Below are 21,895 nucleotides of genomic sequence, written 5' to 3'. Positions count from 1 at the left end.
TCAAAGGTAAGCAAAGGAAAAGCCTTATGTGTGAAAAAGTCCTGGGATAATCTCAAAAGCTGACACAAACCTGCTTGAGAAGATCTTAGCTACAGATAACAAAACTCAAACCAAACCCAGTGCCGTTGAGTCGATTCCGACTCATAGCGACTCTATAGGACAGAGTAGAACTGCCCCATAGAGTTTCCAAGGAGCACCTGGCGGATTCGAACTTCCGACCCTTTGGTTAGCAGCCCGTAGCCCTTAACCACTACGCCACCAGGGTTTCCAACCAAGTTGACACAGTAAAATTAGCCACCACAACTTTCTGTGGAACAGTAAGAACGTGGGAAAATCATGGACCCTTTGCTGCTTTTCTCCCTAAAGTTATTCCCAATAAATCTTACTTTTTTAAATCAATTTTATTGATAAATTATTTATATACAAGAAACTGTATTCATTTTAAAGTGATTCACTGTGCTTTGATCCTTACCTTCTGTTACTCTTTTTTATAAAAATTTCAGACATATACAAACGTAGACAGACTAGAATAACAAGTCATCACGTGTGTATAACCTGAATTCAATTATCAGCTCCTCTTTCATATACCCTATTACTTTGAAGCAAATCTCAGACATCATATTTTTTCATCCATAAATATTTCAGTATGTATACTTTTTAAACCTAACTATAATACCATTATCACATCTAAAAAAAATTTTTTTAAGTATTCTTTAATTTCTTCAAATAACCCAGCAATGTTCATATTTCCAAGAGAAAAGTTTTTTTAACTGGGGACATTTCTTCTGCTACCCCCCAGCTCTCACCCACATCATGATTCTGCTGGTGAAAAAGAAGGGAGAGTAGACACTGGGCAGGCAATCTGCAGCACCTGCCGCACCATCTGTAGTCTTCATCTGAAAGAGGCTATCCAAAGGGTTTCTGGGGCAAATAATACAATATTCTTTCCAATGCTGAAAATGTTCTCAATAAGCATTTTTAGTTAACAGTGACGTTAAAAAGGTAGTATTAGAATAAATGATCTTGTAACAGCAGTCAATTCTCCTTCTTCTACAGGTCTAACTTTACTGACCAATGAAACAGTTGTGTTTTTTTAAGCAATTATTTACCAATTTCATACCTTAAGTCATATTTGTGTATCTCACAACTCCTAGTACAGATACTGGAAACCCTGGTGGCATAGTGGTTAAGAGCTATGGCTGCTAACCAAAAGGTCAGCAGTTTGAGTCCACCAGCTGCTCCTTGAAAACTCTATGGGGCAGTTCTACTCTGTCCTATAGGGTCACTATGAGTCAGAATCAACTTGACAGCAATGGGGTGGGTCTGGTTTGGTTTAGTAAAGATACTACGTAAATATTTGTTAAATGGATGGATATGACAGAAGAAAGGAAACAACCTAATGGGACATCTGTAATGATGCTAATGAACTAAGAGAAAAAGGACTTCTGGAGTAAGAATTCAAAAACACCACTTTACACTCTTTTCCCCTGTACCATGTTTAATCTACCTTGTGTCCATAAATGATTTTTTTTTTTTTAATGTCTTCAGGACATTTCTTATTTATTAAATTGTGTTTGGGTTCCAACAGTATTTGGAAACATTCAATTTGTTTAGCACTATTTGAAATATGGAGGGGAATATTTCTATATACTCTTGCTAGTCTCCATATTTTGTTGAAATGGTATTAAGGGAAGAGGTCATGTAGTGATTAATCACCATTTCCATATTAACCACAATAATAAATACAAGTTGAATAATAGTTCCCATTTAACATTCACTCTAAATGACTTTTCAACATTCTAGGCCGCACTGTTTAAGCAGGCACAGAGCATGGTGGAAAAAGCACAGCTTCAAATGCAGACGGATGTGGGTTCAAATCCCACAAATTTACTTATAGGGTAGTTCCTGTCCTGTCTGAACATCTACTTTCTCTAAAATAAGGATAACAAACTTACCTCAAAGTGTTGCTGTGAGAATTGAATAACGTAACCTATAAAATCAGCTAGCATACAATGATTTTACTATAAAATATTCCATTTACTGGAATTCAAAATTACCGTATAAAGAAAATACTAATTATACCCAAAACCAAGTTTCATATTATAAAATCAGATAAAAGCAAATTAATAGCTTTCAATGAAGAATTAACTTATTTTACCTGTTTTGAACATACCAGGATGAAAAAACCAGAAGCAGCCAGATTCCAACCTGCTCCCAAGTAGCCTTCCAAGTAGCACCGCTTAAATTTGCTTATAGTCCTCATCTTCCTGAGCCACGTGAGGAACTGAGTCTTTCAACCAAACTCCTGATGTCTTATCTCTAAAGCACTAAAGGAGTGCTCCTGCCACTGTTAGGCCACTCTAAACCTTTTTGCACCTGGTCATGAGGAAACCACATATTTAACAACCCCTGCATACATTTCAAAAGGAAGTATCCAATCAAAAGAGATGCTGCATCTTTGCTTATTTTGTTATGAAAACTTCAATACTCCCTAGAAGAAGAAATGGATCTGTCACCTCAGTCTTTGTGTTGTTGTATTAGTCTTCTCAATACACCAAAAGACTGACCTAACACTGCAAACAGATTTGCTACTCACACAAAAAACGACTGCCGTATATACTTCACCAACAAGACTCACTTTTCCAGAAAACATTAATCATCGTACCTTTTGTGGCAAGATTTCTAGATGCCAAATTTCTAGTAAGACATTTTTTACTCTTAATTTTTTTCCTTTCTTCTTCAATTTGCTTTTTTTGTTGATGTAATTTCTCTTCTTTCTGTATTTCTTTTTGTTCTTCAGCTTTCTTTTGACGTTCTTTCCAGGCTTCCAATTCTTTAGTTGCTTTTATCCGTTCATTTTCTTTCATAGTTTCTATTTTTTTCCTCTCTTCTTCTTCAATCTGGGAAAATTGCAATGACCAAATCCTTTATAACATATAAGAAGCAACATTTCTTTATACAGTAAGAAATTCATTATAATTATTCTCATCTCTAATGCTTATTATTTTATCTACAGCAAGAGGTAGTGGTGGTTATGGATTGAATTATGTTCCCCAAAAAAGATATATTGAAGTTCTATCCGTCCCTGTGAATGTGAACTTGTTTGGAAATAGATTTTTTTTTTTTTTAAGATGCTATCAGTTAACTAGGTCACACTGGAATAGGGTGGGTCCTAACCCCTTCTGAGGGACACCTTCCGGAAGGGGAGAACAGACACGGAGACAGAATCACACAGGAGGAAGACGGATGCTGTGTGAACACACAGCTACAGCTCAAGGAAAGCCAGGAGATGCCTGAGCTACCAGAAGCTGGAAGAGACAAGGAAGAATCTTCCCCCAAGCTGAACAAAGAGAACATGGCCCTGATAGTGCCCTGCATTTGGACACCTCGCCTCTAGAACTGTGAGACAATAAATTTCTGTTCTTTAAAGCCACCCATCATGTTACAACAGCCCTAGGAAACTAAGACAGTAATAAACAAATAAACTTAAAAATATATTTAAACAAAATGGGAAAAGTAAATGATTTAGTGGAATGTCACACTGATTAGGAGTTATACAACACAGGCTTTGGTCCAGCTCCACCATTCACCTTTTTTTTTTTTTAATTTTATTGTGTTTTAGAGGAAAGTTTACAGAGTAAATTAGTTTCCCATTCAACAAATTGTACACAAAGCATCCCGTGACATTGGTTGCAGTTCCCACACCGTGTCAGTACTCTCCCCATTTCCGCCCTGGGTTCTCCATTTCCTTTTGTCTGGTTTTCCTACCCCTTCCTGCCTTCTCATCTTTGCTTTTGGGCAACTGTTGCCCTTTTGGTCTAGTATAATTGTCTGCTCTGTGCAGCATGTTCTTTTCAGGTATTATCGTCTATTTTATAGGCCTGTCTATTGCTTGGCTGGAAGGTGGTTTCCAAGATCGGCTGCAGTTCCAAGTCAGAGGGGTGACGTAGGGCCACGGTCTTGAGGTCTTCCAGTCTCCATCAGGCCAGTAAGTCTGGTCTGTTTTTTTTATGAATTTGATTTTTTTTTCCTACATTTTTCTCCTGCTCTGTCCAGGCCTTCTATTGTGATCCCAGTCAGAGCGGTCAGTCTACCATTAACTATTAATATGATCTCGCACACACACTTCCTCTAGCCTCATTTTACTCAAATATGTAAAATGTGGGCAGGCATTCAATTAAATGACATCTAAGAGCTTGGCGAAAAATAAAATAACGATGCAGTATTCTAAAAGTTAAATCACTTCTCCCCATGTGTACGCACAAACGCATAAACAAAAAATTTGCCTCTCTGCTTATCCCAGTCTTGTCTTGTCTTAGGACTAAAGTTGTGCCTCTTCATCTGAGGAATGAGGAAACAGTAGGGAAGGCAAACAGGAAGGATGCGATGGGGAGAGTTTGTCTCTGTCAGCTGGAAATGTCTGGACTCTTAATCCTCTGCCTACTATGTTTACACTAGCACTGATTTGAAACTTTCACATGAAAAGCTAACTAGGAGGTGAGTTTGAAAGCAGAAACGTGCAGAAGAGCGTGCCAATTTTTCTCTCTTTCATAAACTTCCCTTACTTGAGAAAGAAAAAACTACAGTAAAATAGAGTAACTGGTTGGTATACATGACTGACTCTGTGCATCTGACTCCCTTATGTAAGAAAAATGTCTCGCCTCCATCCTCCCGAGAGGCACTGCCCAATAGAACTTTCTTCTATGGTGGAAATTTTTTTCTGTTGTTGTAATAATATATGTAACACAACATTTGCCAGTTCAACATTTTTCAGGTGTACAATTTATTGACACCAATTACATTAATTACGTTGTGTCATCCTCACCCATAATCGCTGCCTTATAACAATGGAAAAGTTTTGTGCTATCAATTACAATAATCGCTAGCCACATGTGGCTAATTAAGTACTCAAAATGTGGCTAGTGCAACTGAGGAACTAAATTTTCAATCTGAGTTCCAGTAACATAAAGTTAATTTAAATTTAAATGTACATCTGGCACAGGGTGACACACTGGGATGACATTTCCTAGAGGTTAAACTATTTTGGGATACATATTTAACCTCAGAGGTCTGAAAACTAAACTGAGAGATGTGCTGTAATACCGGCATCACTTAATGTGCTTTCTGAAAGGATGACTGTTTATCTTCCTACTCAGCGGTGAGGCACTGACTTTAAAATAATTTCACACAATGTTGAATGGGAGTTCCCTGGAGTCCCAGAATTGCAGCTAAGGGTTAAACTAAGCAGAAAATTACACGTCCTAAGTTCAGAGAACTGCCGGTGACCCGCCAACAGGTGGGGCCAGGAAAGAGTCTCATGAGTGAACCAGCATTTAAATGCCTAACAAAAGGACGTGACGAACATCAGTGTTAGCCAGAGAGGCCGCCACAACCCAAACGGAGAAGACAACTTCGCCCAGCTAGATAATAACATGTTTGCCTCCTTTACTCTCCTTCCTCTCCACCCCAACACACAGAAAAAGAAAAAACTATGTGAACAGTCAGAATAAAGGTAGTCCCTGACTTACCGTGATTGGAGCTACAACAAATCGTACTTATATGACCAAGGTTTTTTTTGCTTTTTTTTACATCTTATTGTAACATGTACTACAATGTTACAGCATGTAATTTGCTGATGCTATCATTCTCAGCTGTTCACTCACAGACGTTCAAAGATCGTATTTACAAAGATACTGACAATAAAAGGCAATAATAACGAAACCTAAAAAGAGGTATCCAACTTAGATTAGAACTGACTTAGGATGATTCTGACCCTCAGTGACCCTACAGGACAGAGTAGAACTGCCCCATAAGGTTTCCAAGGCTGTAATCCCACAGAAGCAGATTGCTACATCTTTCTCCTATGGAGCAGCTGGAGGGTTCAAACTGTCAACCTTTCAGTTAGCAGCCAAGCACTTACCCACTATGCCCCCAGGACTCAGCGTATCTATACAACGGACTATTACTCAGCAGTAAAATGAAACAAATTACTAATACATGCAGCATGGATGAACCTCGAAAACATTATGTAAAGTGTAAGAAGTCAGACACAAAAGACTACATATTATATGATTCCATTTATAAGAAATTTCTAGGAAAGGAAAAACAATAGAGACTGAAAGAAGATTAATGGTTATAAAAACAAAACTAGTGACCTAAATGCAAAAGAAGAATCATGGGTCCACAGAGTGCTTGATGAGATAACACTTGTTATAGATTCCTTAATCAAGAGAAGGAAGCGGCTAATGTTCAATTTTACCTTGATAAATTTTAAGGAAGTTGTTAAGCTTCAATCAAGGCAGTATGACAATCTCTAGCTTTATTTCAAGCAAAAGTCACCATCAGCAAGTTCTTCTAACATTAAAATTATTTTCTCCTATCAAATGCCATTTAAATGTCAAATTACTTTAAAAATTAATTTTCAGAATATGCAAATCTAGAGAGAGACTGATCAGTCTTAGAAGAAATACAACCAAAATGTTCCTTACAAGCAAGGATGGCCACACTTCAACTCCCTTACGTGAGACACATCATCAGGAAAGACCAATCACTAGAAAAGGACACCATGGTTGGTAAATTAGAGGGCCAAAAAAAATGAGGGAAAACTGTCAATGAGATGGATTGACACAATCACCATGACAACTCAAATATACCAAAAATCGTGAAGACGCCACAGGACCAGGCAACATTTCATTCTGTTATACATAAGTTCGCCATGAGTCAGAGCCAACTCGACAGCAACTAACAACAACATAAGACAGGAAGTAGATCTGTGGTTGCCTATGGCTAGGTATCTCTTTAAAGTGTTGAAAAGCAATGATGTCACCCCTGAAGACTAAGGCATGGCTAACCCAAGCTATGGTGTTTTCAACTGCCTCATATGAATGCAAAAGCTGAACAATGAATAAGGAAGACTGAAGAATTGATGTCTTTGAATTGTGTTGGCGAAGAATACTGAATATACCATGGTCTCCCAAAAGAATGAACAAATCTGTCTTGGAAGAAGTATGACCAGAATGCTCCTTAGAAGCAAGGACGGCGAAACTACGTCTCACATACTTTGGACATATTATCAGCAGGGATCAGTTCCTGGAAAAGGACATCACGCTTGGTAAAGTAGACGGTCAGTGAAAAAGAGGAAGACCCTCAACAAGATGAACTGACACAATGGCTGCAACAAGAGGTTCATCTATAGCAACAATTGTGAGCATGCCACAGGGCCGGGCAACATATCGTCACTGTGAGTCGGAATCAACTTGAGGGCACCTAACAACAGCAACAACAGTGCTTGGGAGGTTTTGGAGAGAATAGGGAGTGACTGTTAAAGATACATGGCTTCTTTTTGAGGTGATGAAATTGTTCTAAATTGATCACGGTGATGGTTGCACAACTCTGTGAATATACTAAAAACCATTGAATTGTACACTTCAAATGGGTGAACTGTCTGGTATATGAATTATATCTCAACAAATATACTGCTGATCAAAGCTTTCCCTTGAAAATCTCAACTTAAAAAGATACCAATTTGTTAATACTTAGCGTTTAATCTATGCTTTTCTTTTTTAAAATAACCTAGCATATTGCTGTAGGATTTACAAAGAAGCAAACATCATAGAAACTTTAGAATTTTTAAATCCTCTGGGACTAGAACCCTCTCCCTGAAATGAGAAAATCTATCGTCCAACTTTTACGTCCTGGACTTTCATTCAGGTTTTTCAGGAACACATTAAGTCCTATAACCAAAGCATGATCAAAATACTGAGAAAGTACAGTGGTTGGAACTAATTACCAGACATAGTTTACCATTCTCTACTCAATGAGAAGACGTCCCTATCAGTCTGCAACCTACCTTCATCATGACACTCAGAGCATATTTCTGATCTTCCCGCTTTGCTGCAGCTTTTGCTTCTGCAGCTTCTTTCGCTGTCTCTTGTGCTTGTAAAATAGATTCTTCTCTTATTCTCTGCATCATCTCTTTGTCAACTAAAACACGAAGAACATCACTAAGTCAAGATTACGAAGAATTTGTTTCACTCAGGAGAAAACTGTTTAACATACTCATCCAGAATAAGATTTCTTTTGTCCCAACTTCACATGCAGGAGTGAAGTTATCTCTCAACTGTAAACTGACCAAGAAGCTAAGACCAAAAGGTAGGCAAGCAAGTATAATAATATGAATTACTACAGAATGAAAGAAAAAGACAGAGGACGGAGGAGGGGTGGGCAAGAGAGTACTCTAGAGTAAGAGTGAGAGCAAGAGAAAGGGAGAGAGAAAGCAGACAAAAAAAAAAAGAAAGAGACGAGGATGAACGAGAGGGAGGAAACATTTATCCTTCTACCTCTGTCAGTTAAGAAACTAGGGCTATTATAAACCTGCTCACAGTAAATCACCACTCTGGGGTCTCCTAGAAGAGAAGATAGGTTAAACAACTTGATATAATATACCTACATAAGTATAAATGGTAATTTATGCACATGAAGAGTACAGGGCCAGTCTTAGGAAAAATTACAAAGTAGCGTGATGTGTTTGTTAAATATAGAACTTTATCATTCACAATCATTTTTATATTCAGTAACTAAATGTTTTACAAACTACAGATCATGATCCATTAGTGGCTAAATTATCTTAGAGAAGGAGAGATCAGGTCCTGAGGGAGTGGATCTGACCTTTGAGTAGAAAAAAAAGAAGGGAAGAGGAAGAAATTTAGACCCAGAGGGAAGAGGTTGAATCAGGCCCTAGGCAGGGAGTCTTAATCTCTTTTGTGCAGCAAACCCGTGGGCAATATAGTGAAGCCTTTATGGATCCCATCTCAGAATAATTTTTAAAATAAAGTAAAATACACATGATTACAAAGAAAAGAAGTATATTAAAACAGACTTACAAATACTTAAAAATAAATTGTGATAGGCTAATATATGCTTCTTCATAATGCATTAAATAACATATAGCACTCTATCTAACAAACACTATTAATTCCAAACAGTGATAAGCATAAAAGGTAGAGGTACCTGTGAGATGGAAATACTACGATTTCTGTTGACACTACTGCTACTTGTTACCTACATTCATAATTGAAGGACATACAAAATCTCAGTTAGAAGTAAAAAGGGTGTGACTTATACTCATCCAAGGTCTTTGCTGGGAGTGAGGACTGAAGTAAGTCTAAGGACTGGAAGTGAGTCTAGAAGCCTCTCCCAACTCTCCTCCTATTTACTAAATAACAAGAGAAAGACAGTGGGACCAGCTTAAGGGCAGAAATAATCAAAATAACATCAACTTTCCTAATTAAATGCTCCATACCTAAAGGAAATGAAGAAAGAACTTCAGGAAAAGAAGAGGCAAATATGTTTTATGCAATGAGGCAGAGAGGTTTGGAATACAGGCTGGAGTTCCACAGTACTTTATGTAAAACAAGAGTGTTTAAGTAAATAATCTCAGTGAATTACATGCTGTTATGGATTGAACTGCATCCCCACTCCTCGACCCCCAAAATACATGTTGTAAATCTTAACTCCTTCCCAGCCCAGTACCGTCGAGTTGATTCAGACTCATAGCGACCCTACAGCACTGAGTAGGACTGCCCCATAGAGCTTCCAAGGAGCACCTGGCGGATATAATCCCATCTGGGTATGGGTTCTTTTGTTATATTAATGAGGCAGTATTGGTGTTGGGTGTGTCTCAAATCGTTCTCTTTTGAGGTATAAAACGGAATTTTAAGCAACCAAACACAAATAGAGAAGAAACAAGTCACACGATCTCTAAGGAACCTAGAAACAGAAGCTGAAAAGAGACAACGACCTTCCCCCAGAGCCCGTAGAGTCCTACCCTAGAGCTCATACCTGAATTCAGACTTCTAGCCTCCTAAACTATGAGAAAATAAATTTGTTTGTTAAAGCCACCCATTTGTGGTATTTCTGTTACAGCAGCACTCGATAACTAAGATACATGTTAAAATGAGTTTGATTTCTAAAGAAATCTCAAACCTGGTTTCTGTGAGTAGTACAATGTTCATTAGTTTTTAAGACTGTTTTGAATAGGCTAAATTGGGGGTTGGCAAGCTATATTCCCCACAGGCCAAATCCAGCCGGCTGACTGTTTTCCTAAGAATGACTTTCACGTTTTTAAATAGTTAAAAAAATCAAAAGAGTAACATTTTGTGCCACATAAAAACTGGATGAAATTCAAATTTCATTGTATATAAATAAAGTTTTATTAAAATACAGCCATGCTCACTCATTTATGTATGGTCTAAGGCTGATTTCATGCTACAACTGAATAGCTGAGTAGTTGTGACAGAGACCATATGGCATGCAAAGCCTAAAATACTACCTGGCTCTTTACAGAAAAAAGTTTGTCAACCCCTGGTTTAAATAGCTAACATCTGGAAAAGCTGATCATATAACCATGAAAGAGGAGAATCAAGTAGATTTTCAATGAAACGGACTGTGTAAAACAGAGAGGAAGACCATGATTAGTGAGACCGGCAGCCATCTTGAAGAGGCAAAGGGTCGTGCCTGGATCTTCTGTGATATAGGAACTAACTCCCTGTCTTTAAGCTATCTCCTTATTTAGGGATGCTTCCTGTTTCTGGTCAAGTTGAGGAAAACAAGAGACTGGGGTCACAGGACCAGTTGAAACTGGCAAGAACTAGACCTGGCCCATCTGACAAACGCAGAACCATTGACCCACCGTCCTCTGCATGACCCCGGAACTCTTCTCCCACTGACGGAACCAAACGTTAGCTGCCCAAGATTGGGGAAAGGTTTTCAGAAGCGATGGGTCCGAGCCTAAGATCTGGTTTGAGAGACCTGACTCACTTTTCAGACTGAGCAAGTGCAAAAAGGCCAGACTGTCCCAGGAATGCCTTCTGAGGCCAGACCAATCAACAACCTGGCACCACCTCGTGGCATTCCTGAAGACCCCAGACCCGATTTACTTCACCCATATAAACCCCTTGGGCTACTGTTCTGGAAGCCATCTTGGTCACACAAGTCCCGGTTTGCTCCCTTGTGTGGCCAAACAGATAAAGCTTCTTCTTTCGCTTTCACACATTTTGTGTCTCTATGGCCATGTGGAGCAGGCCTGGAATGATCCAGTTACATCAGGAAGGAAAGTTTCCTCCCTGCCCCTGGATAAGGTGGCCACCAGGTTAAGAAGAGAATCTGACATAGGAGAAAGTATTTCATGTCAGAAAACATGTTGTGGGAAAAGTAACAGGTTTTCTGATATGACCCTTCTTTATGTCCTATAAAGTTAGTGGACAGAACGTTTCCTGGTGAAAATCTGTTGGTCACCAGGAGAGACACACAAACGTCTGGGTCAATGATTCTCAACCTGGGCAGCAATCAGAATCACCTGGGGAGTTTTTTTTGTTTTTCTACCTTCATCTGTTTATTTTAAAACAAGCTGTTATAATAAATGACTGTTTTGGTCCTTTCTAACTTCAAAATTAAGCATATCAAGAGTTGAAAGAAATTAAAGTAGAGCACCCTGGATATAAGACAGAGGTCCCCAGGCTGTGGGAAATCCACCCTCTCAAGCAGCTTGCTTGGCCCACCCTGTTGTGGCTTTACATTAGAATCCTGGTTCCTTTGCTTGGCACACCCCATAACTTTACATTAAAATCCTGGTTCCCCTCCCCTTAACTGCTGCCCCAAAACTAGAGGAGATTGGTGGAAACCAGTTTAGGCGACATGTTGACATTCAGGGTAACCTTTTAAAACTCACAGATAGTAATTTCCCCACCTCTGGGTGGAGTTTAACCACCATTTTCTGAACACGCAATGCATGAGGTTATATGTAAGGTCCAACGCACCTGTGTAGTATGACTAAAAATGTTGCTGATATAACCTGTATGAACTTCCTACTTGTAAACCCCTTAAAACTAATCCCCCTCAACCTCGCTGTGCAGTCTTGGCAGCAGCGGCCCTGACTGCTCCTTTCCTTGTGCAACAAAATAAAGGCAATTTTCCACTCTTCCACCTTGGTCTCTTGTTTACTGGCTGAGATGACTTACACAAAGCAGAACCTGGGGTTTCTACCCCACAACAGATTTATTTTACAACATAGTTCCAGGCACCACCACAGACTCACTGAACGAAACAGGGAGTTGAACCTGAGAGGTCAGGAATACGGTATGTAAAAACTCTTCAGGTAGTTTGTGACTTACTAAAGAACTAAGGTAGCCTGACTACGGTCACCTACCTTAACCTACATTTTCTGAGCTGAATGCCAAATCTTAGGGAAAATTCTACTTCAGCCCTGGTCCCGGAGATTAACAAATACAGCCTCAGAGGCAGGACCGAGAATGGTGGAGTAGCCAAACGCTTCTGGTGATCCCTCTTACAACAAAGACCCGAAAAAACAAGTAAAACGATAATATTTATGACAAGCTAGGAACCTTGAACATCAAAGGCAAAGTCAGAAAATGGAGTAAGAGGCAGGGGGAGGGAGAGACAGTTCAGAAGCAGAGAGGAGTTGCTGGACCTGAATCGCTGGGTTCCCTCAGGCATCATTCCCGAGAGCAGCTAAGGGGGGCTGGTGGTAGCTTTCGGCTGCAGTTTCCTCAACGAGAAATAGCCAGCCGCACAGCCTACTCATACCTCCGGAACCAGAGAATAATGGCGTTCTTGGCAAAAGCTAAGTACTTGCGTATATTTTACTGCACCCCTCACCCCCAAGCAGGCTTCAGTTGCTGTTGATTTCCCTGAGCCTGAAGTACGGCCTGCTGAGCATCCAGAGCCACTCTCCCGGCCTTGGAGAAGGAATAAATTCATAGTTGGGGAAAAAGATAATTTGCCAGCTCCACTAACCTAGGGAGCTCAATACAGAAGGGGCTCCTGTCCAGGCATAAAAAGTCCGTGGACTTTGAATACCTTTCCTCCCTGCATGGACCTGTGTGGGCCTATTTCAGGAGAACAGGCCCTTGCTGGCAGACTGCAACTGTTTCAGCTGCGTGGTGGAGAGGTGGGTGTTTGACGTTTGATACCGCTTTGCCTATCGAACAGGGTCCTCACCTACCCACGTCAGGGGCCTAAGAAGCGGTGGCTCCACTCAGAGCACTCAGCCACCTGCAACAGAGATCCAAGGATAACTGGTACCTCCCAGTACTTACAACCAAAAGCACTGGGTGCCCATGGTCTGTCTGCAGAACGTACCCACCTGCGTGCTCTAGGGAACAGGGACGCGCTTTCCTCACAGACACTAGAAGGATGGTTGTCAGCCCCCGCCATGTTCACAGCATGACCCCCTGCTGCAACTAGATACCTCTACTGACACCAATCACCCCTGCCCCTCTAAAACTGTAGGAAAGAGCTTGTACCACACACTTGATGAGCAGCTACCTGGAAACCTGAGCTGAATTCATACAAAAGTGAATGGACGCCTAGACTGATATACCTGATAACAGCTCTAGCCATCTGGGGACAAGATGTCAGAGCTTCAAAGGCAAAAATAATCAAGCTAGCTCACTCAAGCAACCTATTTGGGCATACCAAAACAAAACAAAGCAAGAAGCTAGGATATGGTAAGCAAACATAAAATAAACTAATACAGCAATTTATAGATGGCTCAGAGACAACAGGAAAGATCAAATCACATAAACAAGCAGACCATGATCGCTTCAACAAGCTCTCAAAACAAAGAATCAAGGGCTCTTCTGGGCAAAGGTGCCTTCCTGGAATTACTACATGGAGAATACAAAAGATTAATATACAGAAATCTTCAAGAAATCAGGAAGAAGATCAGGCAATACACAGAACAAGCCAAGGAACACACAGATAAAGCAGTTGAAGAAATTAAAAAGGGTATTCAGGAACTTAATGGAAAATTTAATAAGCTGCAAGAATCCATAGACAGACAGCAATCAGAAATTCAGAAGATTAACAATAAAATTACAGAATCAGACTACTCAATAGAACGCCAGAAGAGCAGAATTGAGCGAGTGGAAGGCAGAATTGGTGACAATGAAGATAAAGCACTTGGCACCGATACATTTGAAGAAAAATCAGATAAAAGAATTAAAAAAAATAAAGAAAACCTAAGAATCATGTGGGACTCTATCAAGAGAAATAACCTACAAGTGACTGGAGTACCAGAACAGGGAGGGATAATAGAAAATACAGAGAGAATTGTTGGAAGATTTGTTGGCAGAAAACTTCCCTGATATTGTGAAAGATGAGAAGATATCTATCCAAGATGCTCATCGAGCTCCACAAAAGGTAGATCTTAAAAGAAAGTCACCAAGACATATTACAATCAAACTTGCCAAAACCAAAGATAAGAATTTTAAGAGCAGCTAAGGATAAATGAAAAGCCACCTACAAAGGAGAGTCAATAAGTTCAGACTACTCAGCAGAAACCACGCAGGCAAGAAAACAATGGGATGACTTATATAAGGCATGGAAGGAAAAAAACTGCCAGCCAAGAATCATATATCCAGCAAAACTGTCACTCAAATATGAAGATGAAAATAGGACATTTCCAGATTAAACCGAAATTTAGGGAATTCGTAAACATCAAACCAAAACTATAAGAAATACCAAAGGGAGTTCTCTGGTTAGAAAATCAATAATACCACATATCAACCCAAGACTAGAACACTGGAGAGAGCAATCAGATGTTAACTCAGACAGGGAAACCACAAAAATCAAGACAGAAAAACAGTCAAAACAAGGAAACAGCGATGTCATTATGTAAAAGAAGACAACATTAACACAATAAAGAGGGACTAAGAAATGTAGTCATAGACCTTTCATACGGAGAGGAAGACAAGGCACTATAAAGAAATAAAAATGAGGCTTAAACTTAGAAAAATAGGGGCAAATATTGAGGTAATCACAAAGGAGACTAACTACCCTACTCATCAAAATAAAATACAAGAAAAAAATAGAGACTTGGCAGAAACAAAACCAAGAACAACGAATAAGAGGAAAAGACAAAAAATTAAGCACAAAAAACTAAGTAGGAAAAAGAAACTATCAACACCACACAAAAAACGACTTCAAAATAACAGCACTAAATTCATAAGAAAAAAAAAAATTTTTTTTTTCCTGTCCATAATCACACTGAATGTAAATGGACTAAATGCACCAATAAAGAGACAGAGAATGGCAGAATGGATTAAAAAACATGAACCGTTTATATGCTGCCTACAAGAGACACACCTTAGACTTAGAGACACAAACTAAAACTCAAAGGATGAAAAAATACATATCAAGCAAACAAAAATCAAAAAAGAGCAGGAGTGGCAATATTAATTTCTGACAAAATAGACTTTAAAGTTAAATCCACCACAAAGGATAAGGAAGGACACTCTATAATGATTAAAGTGATAATATACCAAGAAGATATACCCATATTAAATAATTATGCATCCAATGACAGAGCTGCAACATACATAAAACAAACTCTAACAGCACTGAGACGTAAGACAGACAGCTCCACAATTATAGTAGGAGACTTCAACACACCACTTTTGGTGAAGGACAGAGCATCCAGAAAGAAGCTCAATAAAGACACGGAAGATCTAATACCACGATCAACCAACTTGACCACACAAACATATACAGAACACTCCACCCGACACCAGCCAAGTACACTTTCTTTTCTAGTGCGCATGGAACATTTTCCAGAATAGACCACATGATATGTCATAAACCAAACCTTAGCAGAATCCAAAACATCGAAAAATTACAAAGCATCTTCTCTAACCATAAGGCCATAAAAGTAGAAATCAATAACATAAAAAGCAGGGAAAAGAAATCAAACACTTGGAAACTGAACAATACCCTGCTCAAAAACAACTGGGTTATAGAAGATGTGAAAGATGGAATAAAAAAATTCATAGAATCCAATGAGAATGAAAACACTTCCTATCAAAATGTTTGGGACACAGCTAAAACAGTGCTCAGAGGACAACTGATACCAATAAATGCACACATACAAAAAGAAGAAAGGGCCAAAATCAAAGAATTATCCCTACAGCTTGGACAAGTAGAAAGAGAGCAACAAAAGAAACCCTCAGGCACCAGAAGAAAGCAAATAATAAAATTAGAGCAGAATTAAATGAAATAGAAAACAGAAAAACAACTGAAAGAATTAACAAGACCAAAAGCTGGTTCTTTGAAAAAAGCAATAAAATCGATAAACCATTGGCCAAACTGACAAAAGAAAATCAGGACAGGAAGGGAACAACCCCAATAAGGAATGAGATGGGCGATATGACAACAGACCCAACTGAAATTAGAAGAATCACATCAGATTACTATGAAAAATTGTACTCTAACCAATTTGAAAAGCTAGAAGAAATGGATGAATTTCTCGAAACACACTGCCTACCTAAACTAACACAAACAGAGGTAGAACAACTAAACAGACCCATAACAAAAGAAGAGATCGAAAAGGTAATCAAAAAAACTCCCAACAAAACAAAAGCCCTGGTCCAGAGGCCTTCAAAGCAGAGTTCTACCAAGCTTCTGGAGAACAGGTAACACCACCACTACTAAAGGTATTTCAGAGCACAGAAAAGGACAGAATACTCCCAAACTCATTCTATGAAGTCAGCATATCCCTGATAGCAAAACCAGTTAAAGATACCACAAAAAAAGAAAATCACAGACCTATATCCCTCATGAACTTAGATGCAAAAATCCTCAACAAAATTCTAGCCAATAGAATTCAACAACATATCAAAAAAATAATTCACCATAACCAAGTGGGATTCATACCAGGTATGCAGGGATGGTTCAACATTAGAAAAATAATTAATGTAATCCATCATATAAATAAAACAAAAGAATCACATTATCTTATCAGTTGATGCAGAAAAAGCATTTGACAAAGTTCAACACCCATTCATGATAAAAACTCTCAGCAAAATAGGAACAGCAGGAAAACTCCTCAACATAATAAAGGGCATTTTTACATAGCCAACAGCCAACATCATCCTAAATGGAGAGAGTCTGAAAGCATTCCCCTTGAGATCAGGAACCAGGCAAGGATGCTCTCTATCACCACTCTTATTCAACACTGTGGTGGAGGTCCTAGCCAGAGCAATTAGGCTAGATACAGAAATAAAGGGCATCCAGATTGGTAAGGAAAAAGTAAAAATCTCTCTATTTGCAGATGACATGATCTAAAGAATCCTCAAGAAAACCACTGAAACTAACAGAAGAATTCACCAGAGCATCAGGATACAGGATAAACATACAAAAATCAGCTGGATTCCTCTACACCAACAAAAAGAACACCAAAGAGGAATCAACGCCAATATCATTTACAGTAGCCCCCAAGAAGATAAAATACTTAGGAATAAAATCTTACCAGAGACGTAAAAGACCTATACAAAGAAAACTACAAGGTACTACCGCAAGAAACCAAAAGAGACCTACATAAGTGGAAAAATATACCTTGCTCATGGATAGGAAGACTTAACATTGTAAAAATGTCTATTCTACCAAATGCAATCTATAGCTACAATGCAATTCTGATCCAAATTCCAACGACATGTTTTAATGAGATGGAGAAACAAATGACTAACTTCATATGGAAGGGAAAGAGGCCCTCGATGAGTAAAGCATTACTGGAAAAGAAGAACGAAGTGGGAGGCCTCACTCTACCTGATTTTAGAACATACTATACTGCCACAGTAGTCAAAACAGCCTGGTACTGGCACAACAACAGATACATAGACCAATGGAACAGAACTGAGAATCCAGACATAAATCCATTCACATACGAGCACGTGATATTTGACAAAGGCCCAAAGTCAGTTAAATGGGCAAAAGACAGTCTCTTTAACAAATGGTGCTGGTATAACTGGATATCCATCTGCAAAAGAATGAAACAAGACCCATATCTCTCACCATGCACAAAATCTAACTCAAAATGTATCAAAGACCTAAATATAAAATCTAAAAGGATAAGGATCATGGAAGAAAAAATAGGGACAATGCTTGGAGCCTTAATACATGGCATAAACAGTATAAAAAACATTACTAACAATGCAGAAGAGAAACTAGACAACTGGGAGCTCCTAAAAATCAAACATCTATGCTCATCCAAAGACTTCAACAAAACAGGAAAAAGATTACCTACCGACTAGGAAAAAGTTTTTAGCTATGACATTTCTGATCAGTGCCTGATCTCTAAAATCTACATGATACCACAAAAACTCAACTACAAAAAGACAAATAACCCAATTAAAAAATGGGCAAAGGATATGAACAGGCACTTCATGGAAGAAGACATTCAGGTAGCTAACAGATACATGAGGAAATGTTCTCAATCATTAACCATTAGAGAAATCCAAATCAAAGCTGCAATGACATACCATCTCACTCCAACCAAGGCTGGCATTAATCCAAAAAACACAAAATAATAAATGTTGGAGAGATTGTGGAGAGGCTGGAACATTTATACACTGCTGGTCGGAATGTAAAATGGTACAACCACTTCGGAAATCGATTTGGTGCTTCCTGAAAAAACTAGAAATAGAACTAGAATACGACCAAGCAATCCCATTCCTTGGAATATATCCTAGAGAAACAAGAGCCTTTACACGAACAGATATATGCACACCCATGTTCACTGTAGCATTGTTTACAAATAGCAAAAATATGGAAGCAACCAAGGTGCCCATCAACAGATGAAGGGATAAATAATGGTATATTCATACAATGGAATACTAGGCATCATAAAGAACAACGATGAATCGGAGAAACATTTCATAACATGGAGGAACCTGGAAGGCATTATGCTGAGTAAAATTAGTCAGTTGCAAAAGGACAAATATTGTATGAGACCACTATTATAAGAACTTGAGAAATAATGTAAACTGAGAAGAAAACATTCTTTCATAGTTATGAGTGGGGAGAGAGGGAGGGAGACGGGTTTTTACTAATTAGATAAGAACTATTTTAAGTGAAGGGAAAGACAACACACAATACAGGAGAGGTCAGCACAACTGGACTAAACCAAAAGCAAACAAGTTTCCTGAATAAACTGAATGCTTCAAAGGCCAGTGTAACAGGGGCGGGGGTTTGGGGACCACGGTTTCAGGGGACATCTAAGTCAATTGGCATAATAAAATCTGTTAAGAAAACATTCTGCATCCCACTTTGGAGAGTGGAGTCTGGGGTCTTAAACGCTAGCAAGCAGCCATCTAAGATGCATCAACTGGTCTCAACCCACCTGGACCAAAGAAGAATGAAGAACACCAAAGACACAAGGTAAGTAGGAGCCCAAGTGACAGAAAGGGCCTCATAAACCAGAAACTACATCAGCCTGAGACCAGAAGAACTAGATGGGGCCTGGCTACATGCAATGACTTCCCTGACAGGGAACACAACAGAGAACCCCTGAGGGAGCAGGAGAGCAGTGGGATGAAGACCCCAAATTCTCATAAGAAGACCAGACTTAATGGTCTGACTGAGACTAGAAGGACCCTGGAGGTCATGGTCCCGACACCTTCTGTTAGCCCAAGTCAGGAACCATTCCCAAAGCCACCTGTTCAGACAGGGATTGGACTGTACTATGGGATAGAAAATAATACTGGTAAATAGCAAGCTTCTTGGATCAAGTAGACACACGAGACTATGTTGGCATCTCTTGTCTAAAGGGGAGATGAAAGGGAACAGGGGGTCAGAAGCTGGCAGAATGGACACAAAAAGAAAGTGGAGGGAAGGCGTGTGCTGTCTCATTAGGGGGAGAGCAACTAGGAATATATAGCAAGGTGTACATGAATTTTTGTATGAGAGAGTGACTTGATTTGTAAACTTTCACTTAAAGCACAATAAAAATTAAAAAAAAAATTAAGCCTCAAGAAAGCATTAATAAAAATGTTGTCATCCCTCCCATTCTCAATGTTCCCTACTCAAGGCTTAACTGCCACAGGCGTAAAGACATTCCAGGCAGTAGATAGAAAGTTCTAGAAAACATGACAACGAGAAGAGGGAGGAGAAAAGCAGGACTAAAGAAATAGAGGGCAACTAAACCAAACCAAACCAAACTCATGGCCCACAGAGCTGACGCTGGCAGCAGTGCCCGAGTACGGTTAAGAGCACAGAGAACCAGACTTAGAACGGGGGAGCTCAATTTTGGCTGCACAGAATAATCCCTGGAAAAGTTTTTAAAAACTACCAAGGCCCCACCCCAGAAACTGATTTGATTGGTCCAGGGCACAGTTCAAGCATCCATACTGTTTAAAGTTCCATGTTGTTGTTGTTGTTAGGTGCCTTCAAGTCAGTTCTGACTCATAGCGACCCTACAAACAACAGAAGAAAACACTGCCCAGTCCTGCACCATCCTCACTATTATTATGCTTCAGCCCATTGTTGCAGCCACTGTGTCAACCCGTCTCCTCCAGGGTCTTCCTTTTTTTTCACTGACCCTGTACTTTACCAAGCATAAAATCTCTATAGGTGACTCTAGCATGCAGCCAGGGTTGAGAACCACTGGGCTAGGGTCAAATTACAAAGTTCTAGTTCCAGCTCTTCCACTTACTACGTGTGTGAACACCGTCAATCACTCAACCCTTCTGTGCCTCGGCAACCTCCTCTGTCAAAGTGGGTAATAATACCTAAATAACAGGTGGCTGTGAGGATTAACAGATGTGCCAGTGCCTACCACAAAGTTAAGCGCTCAGTAAAGGCCATATGGGGGAGGGTCTAACCTACTAAGATTCAGACCCACATCTGCTAACAGGCAATTATCAATGTGCTCTACCTTTTTAATAATTCAGTCTTTGGGTTTGTTTATTTTAACCTTAACCCTAAACCTAGCCCCTAACCCTAACCTTAACTTTTCTACCTGAAGCACAATCTCACTTAAGTCAGGCCAGTGTGCCTTTCTTCCCTAGAGAGGCGATACAGTTGTTTCAAAAGAGAATTTGTTCAAAAGCATAAAACAGAAAAAGCACAACCAAAAGAGCATCTTTCATTAAGGAACTTACCACCTGATAAGGAAAGGCTCTCCCACATGGCTGCTTCTTTTTTGTACAAGGTAAAGACGATAGTATCATTCCCAATCTTGGCTTTGCTGCTCCCATCATCTATGGGAGCATAGAGAAACACCTCGAATAAAAATGGAGGGAAGTTGACCTATTCAGAAAAGGGGAAAACAGAAGCTAATTAAAAAAAAAAAATTAAGCAAATTAAAAATACAAACGTTAAGAAATAAATGGAAAGAGGCCAAAAGCATTCTCTTAAATGTCCACTAAAGTTATTCCAGATCGTGGAAAATTAGCAAGGCGTCTCTTCTCTGATGACACCTGCCTACAGACGAGGTGTACGGTGTCCATTATAAACCCCGGTGGTCATCCGCCGGCGAGCCTGCCGCCCCCGCCGCCCGCACTCCGGCGCCGCGCTTCCGCAGCCGCTCGGCACCGCCCCCGGCCCGGCAGGCACGGCCGCATCTCTACCTTCAAATAGCTGTCGGTGCAGAACACATCGGCGTCTCTCCCGCAGACGCCCCGGAGCGGCACGGACAGGAAGACTGCAGTCTCCGTTTGCTGCCAGCTGTAATCGCTAACCTGAAGGGGCATCCCGGCGGCGGCCGAACGTAAGGCGCAGCTGGTTGCTGCCCGCGCCCGATCGGTTGCTAGGGAAGCTGGGGTCACCGTGTGCTAGCCCTTCCGGGTCAAGCCTGGCCCGGCGCCCCCGCATTCCCGGCGTGCCCTGGGCGGCCCCTTCAATCGCCCGCGGGCCCGCGTTCGCGGCTCAGGGGCTGCCCGGGAGGTGGCGGAAGGCGGCGTTTTAGGGTCTCATTACCCCTTCTCTGCAGCATGAGCGAATGTCTGAAGAAGGAGGCCTACAAATTCTGCCAAGAAAGAAAAGCACTTAATGTCTGAAAATGCAAAGAAGGGATGTGGACTTAAGCGTAGGAAAGTGCGACCGA

The 21,895-nt window shown here is 40.1% G+C and overlaps 1 protein-coding gene across 1 annotated transcript in view; it reads right to left on the bottom strand.

Annotated features, from left to right (window-relative positions):
• Positions 1-21,647, bottom strand: part of DNAAF4 (dynein axonemal assembly factor 4) — a 44,914-nt gene extending 23,267 nt beyond the window's left edge. The window contains exons 1-4 of the mRNA XM_003418325.4: positions 21,420-21,647; positions 20,952-21,099; positions 7,850-7,983; positions 2,666-2,900 (exon numbers count right to left, since the gene is read on the bottom strand). Of these exons, the coding sequence (XP_003418373.2) occupies positions 2,666-2,900; positions 7,850-7,983; positions 20,952-21,099; positions 21,420-21,542 (640 nt within the window). The 5' untranslated portion in view covers positions 21,543-21,647. The remainder of the gene's footprint in view (positions 1-2,665; positions 2,901-7,849; positions 7,984-20,951; positions 21,100-21,419) is intronic.
• Between the last annotated feature and the right edge of the window lie 248 nt (positions 21,648-21,895).

Source organism: Loxodonta africana, chromosome 13 (genome assembly GCF_030014295.1).
Source record: "Loxodonta africana isolate mLoxAfr1 chromosome 13, mLoxAfr1.hap2, whole genome shotgun sequence".
In the NCBI taxonomy this organism is placed as follows: Eukaryota; Metazoa; Chordata; class Mammalia; order Proboscidea; family Elephantidae; genus Loxodonta; species Loxodonta africana.
The sequence above is the reverse complement of the archived record's forward strand: the minus strand, read 5'-3'. Positions and strand labels throughout refer to the sequence as shown.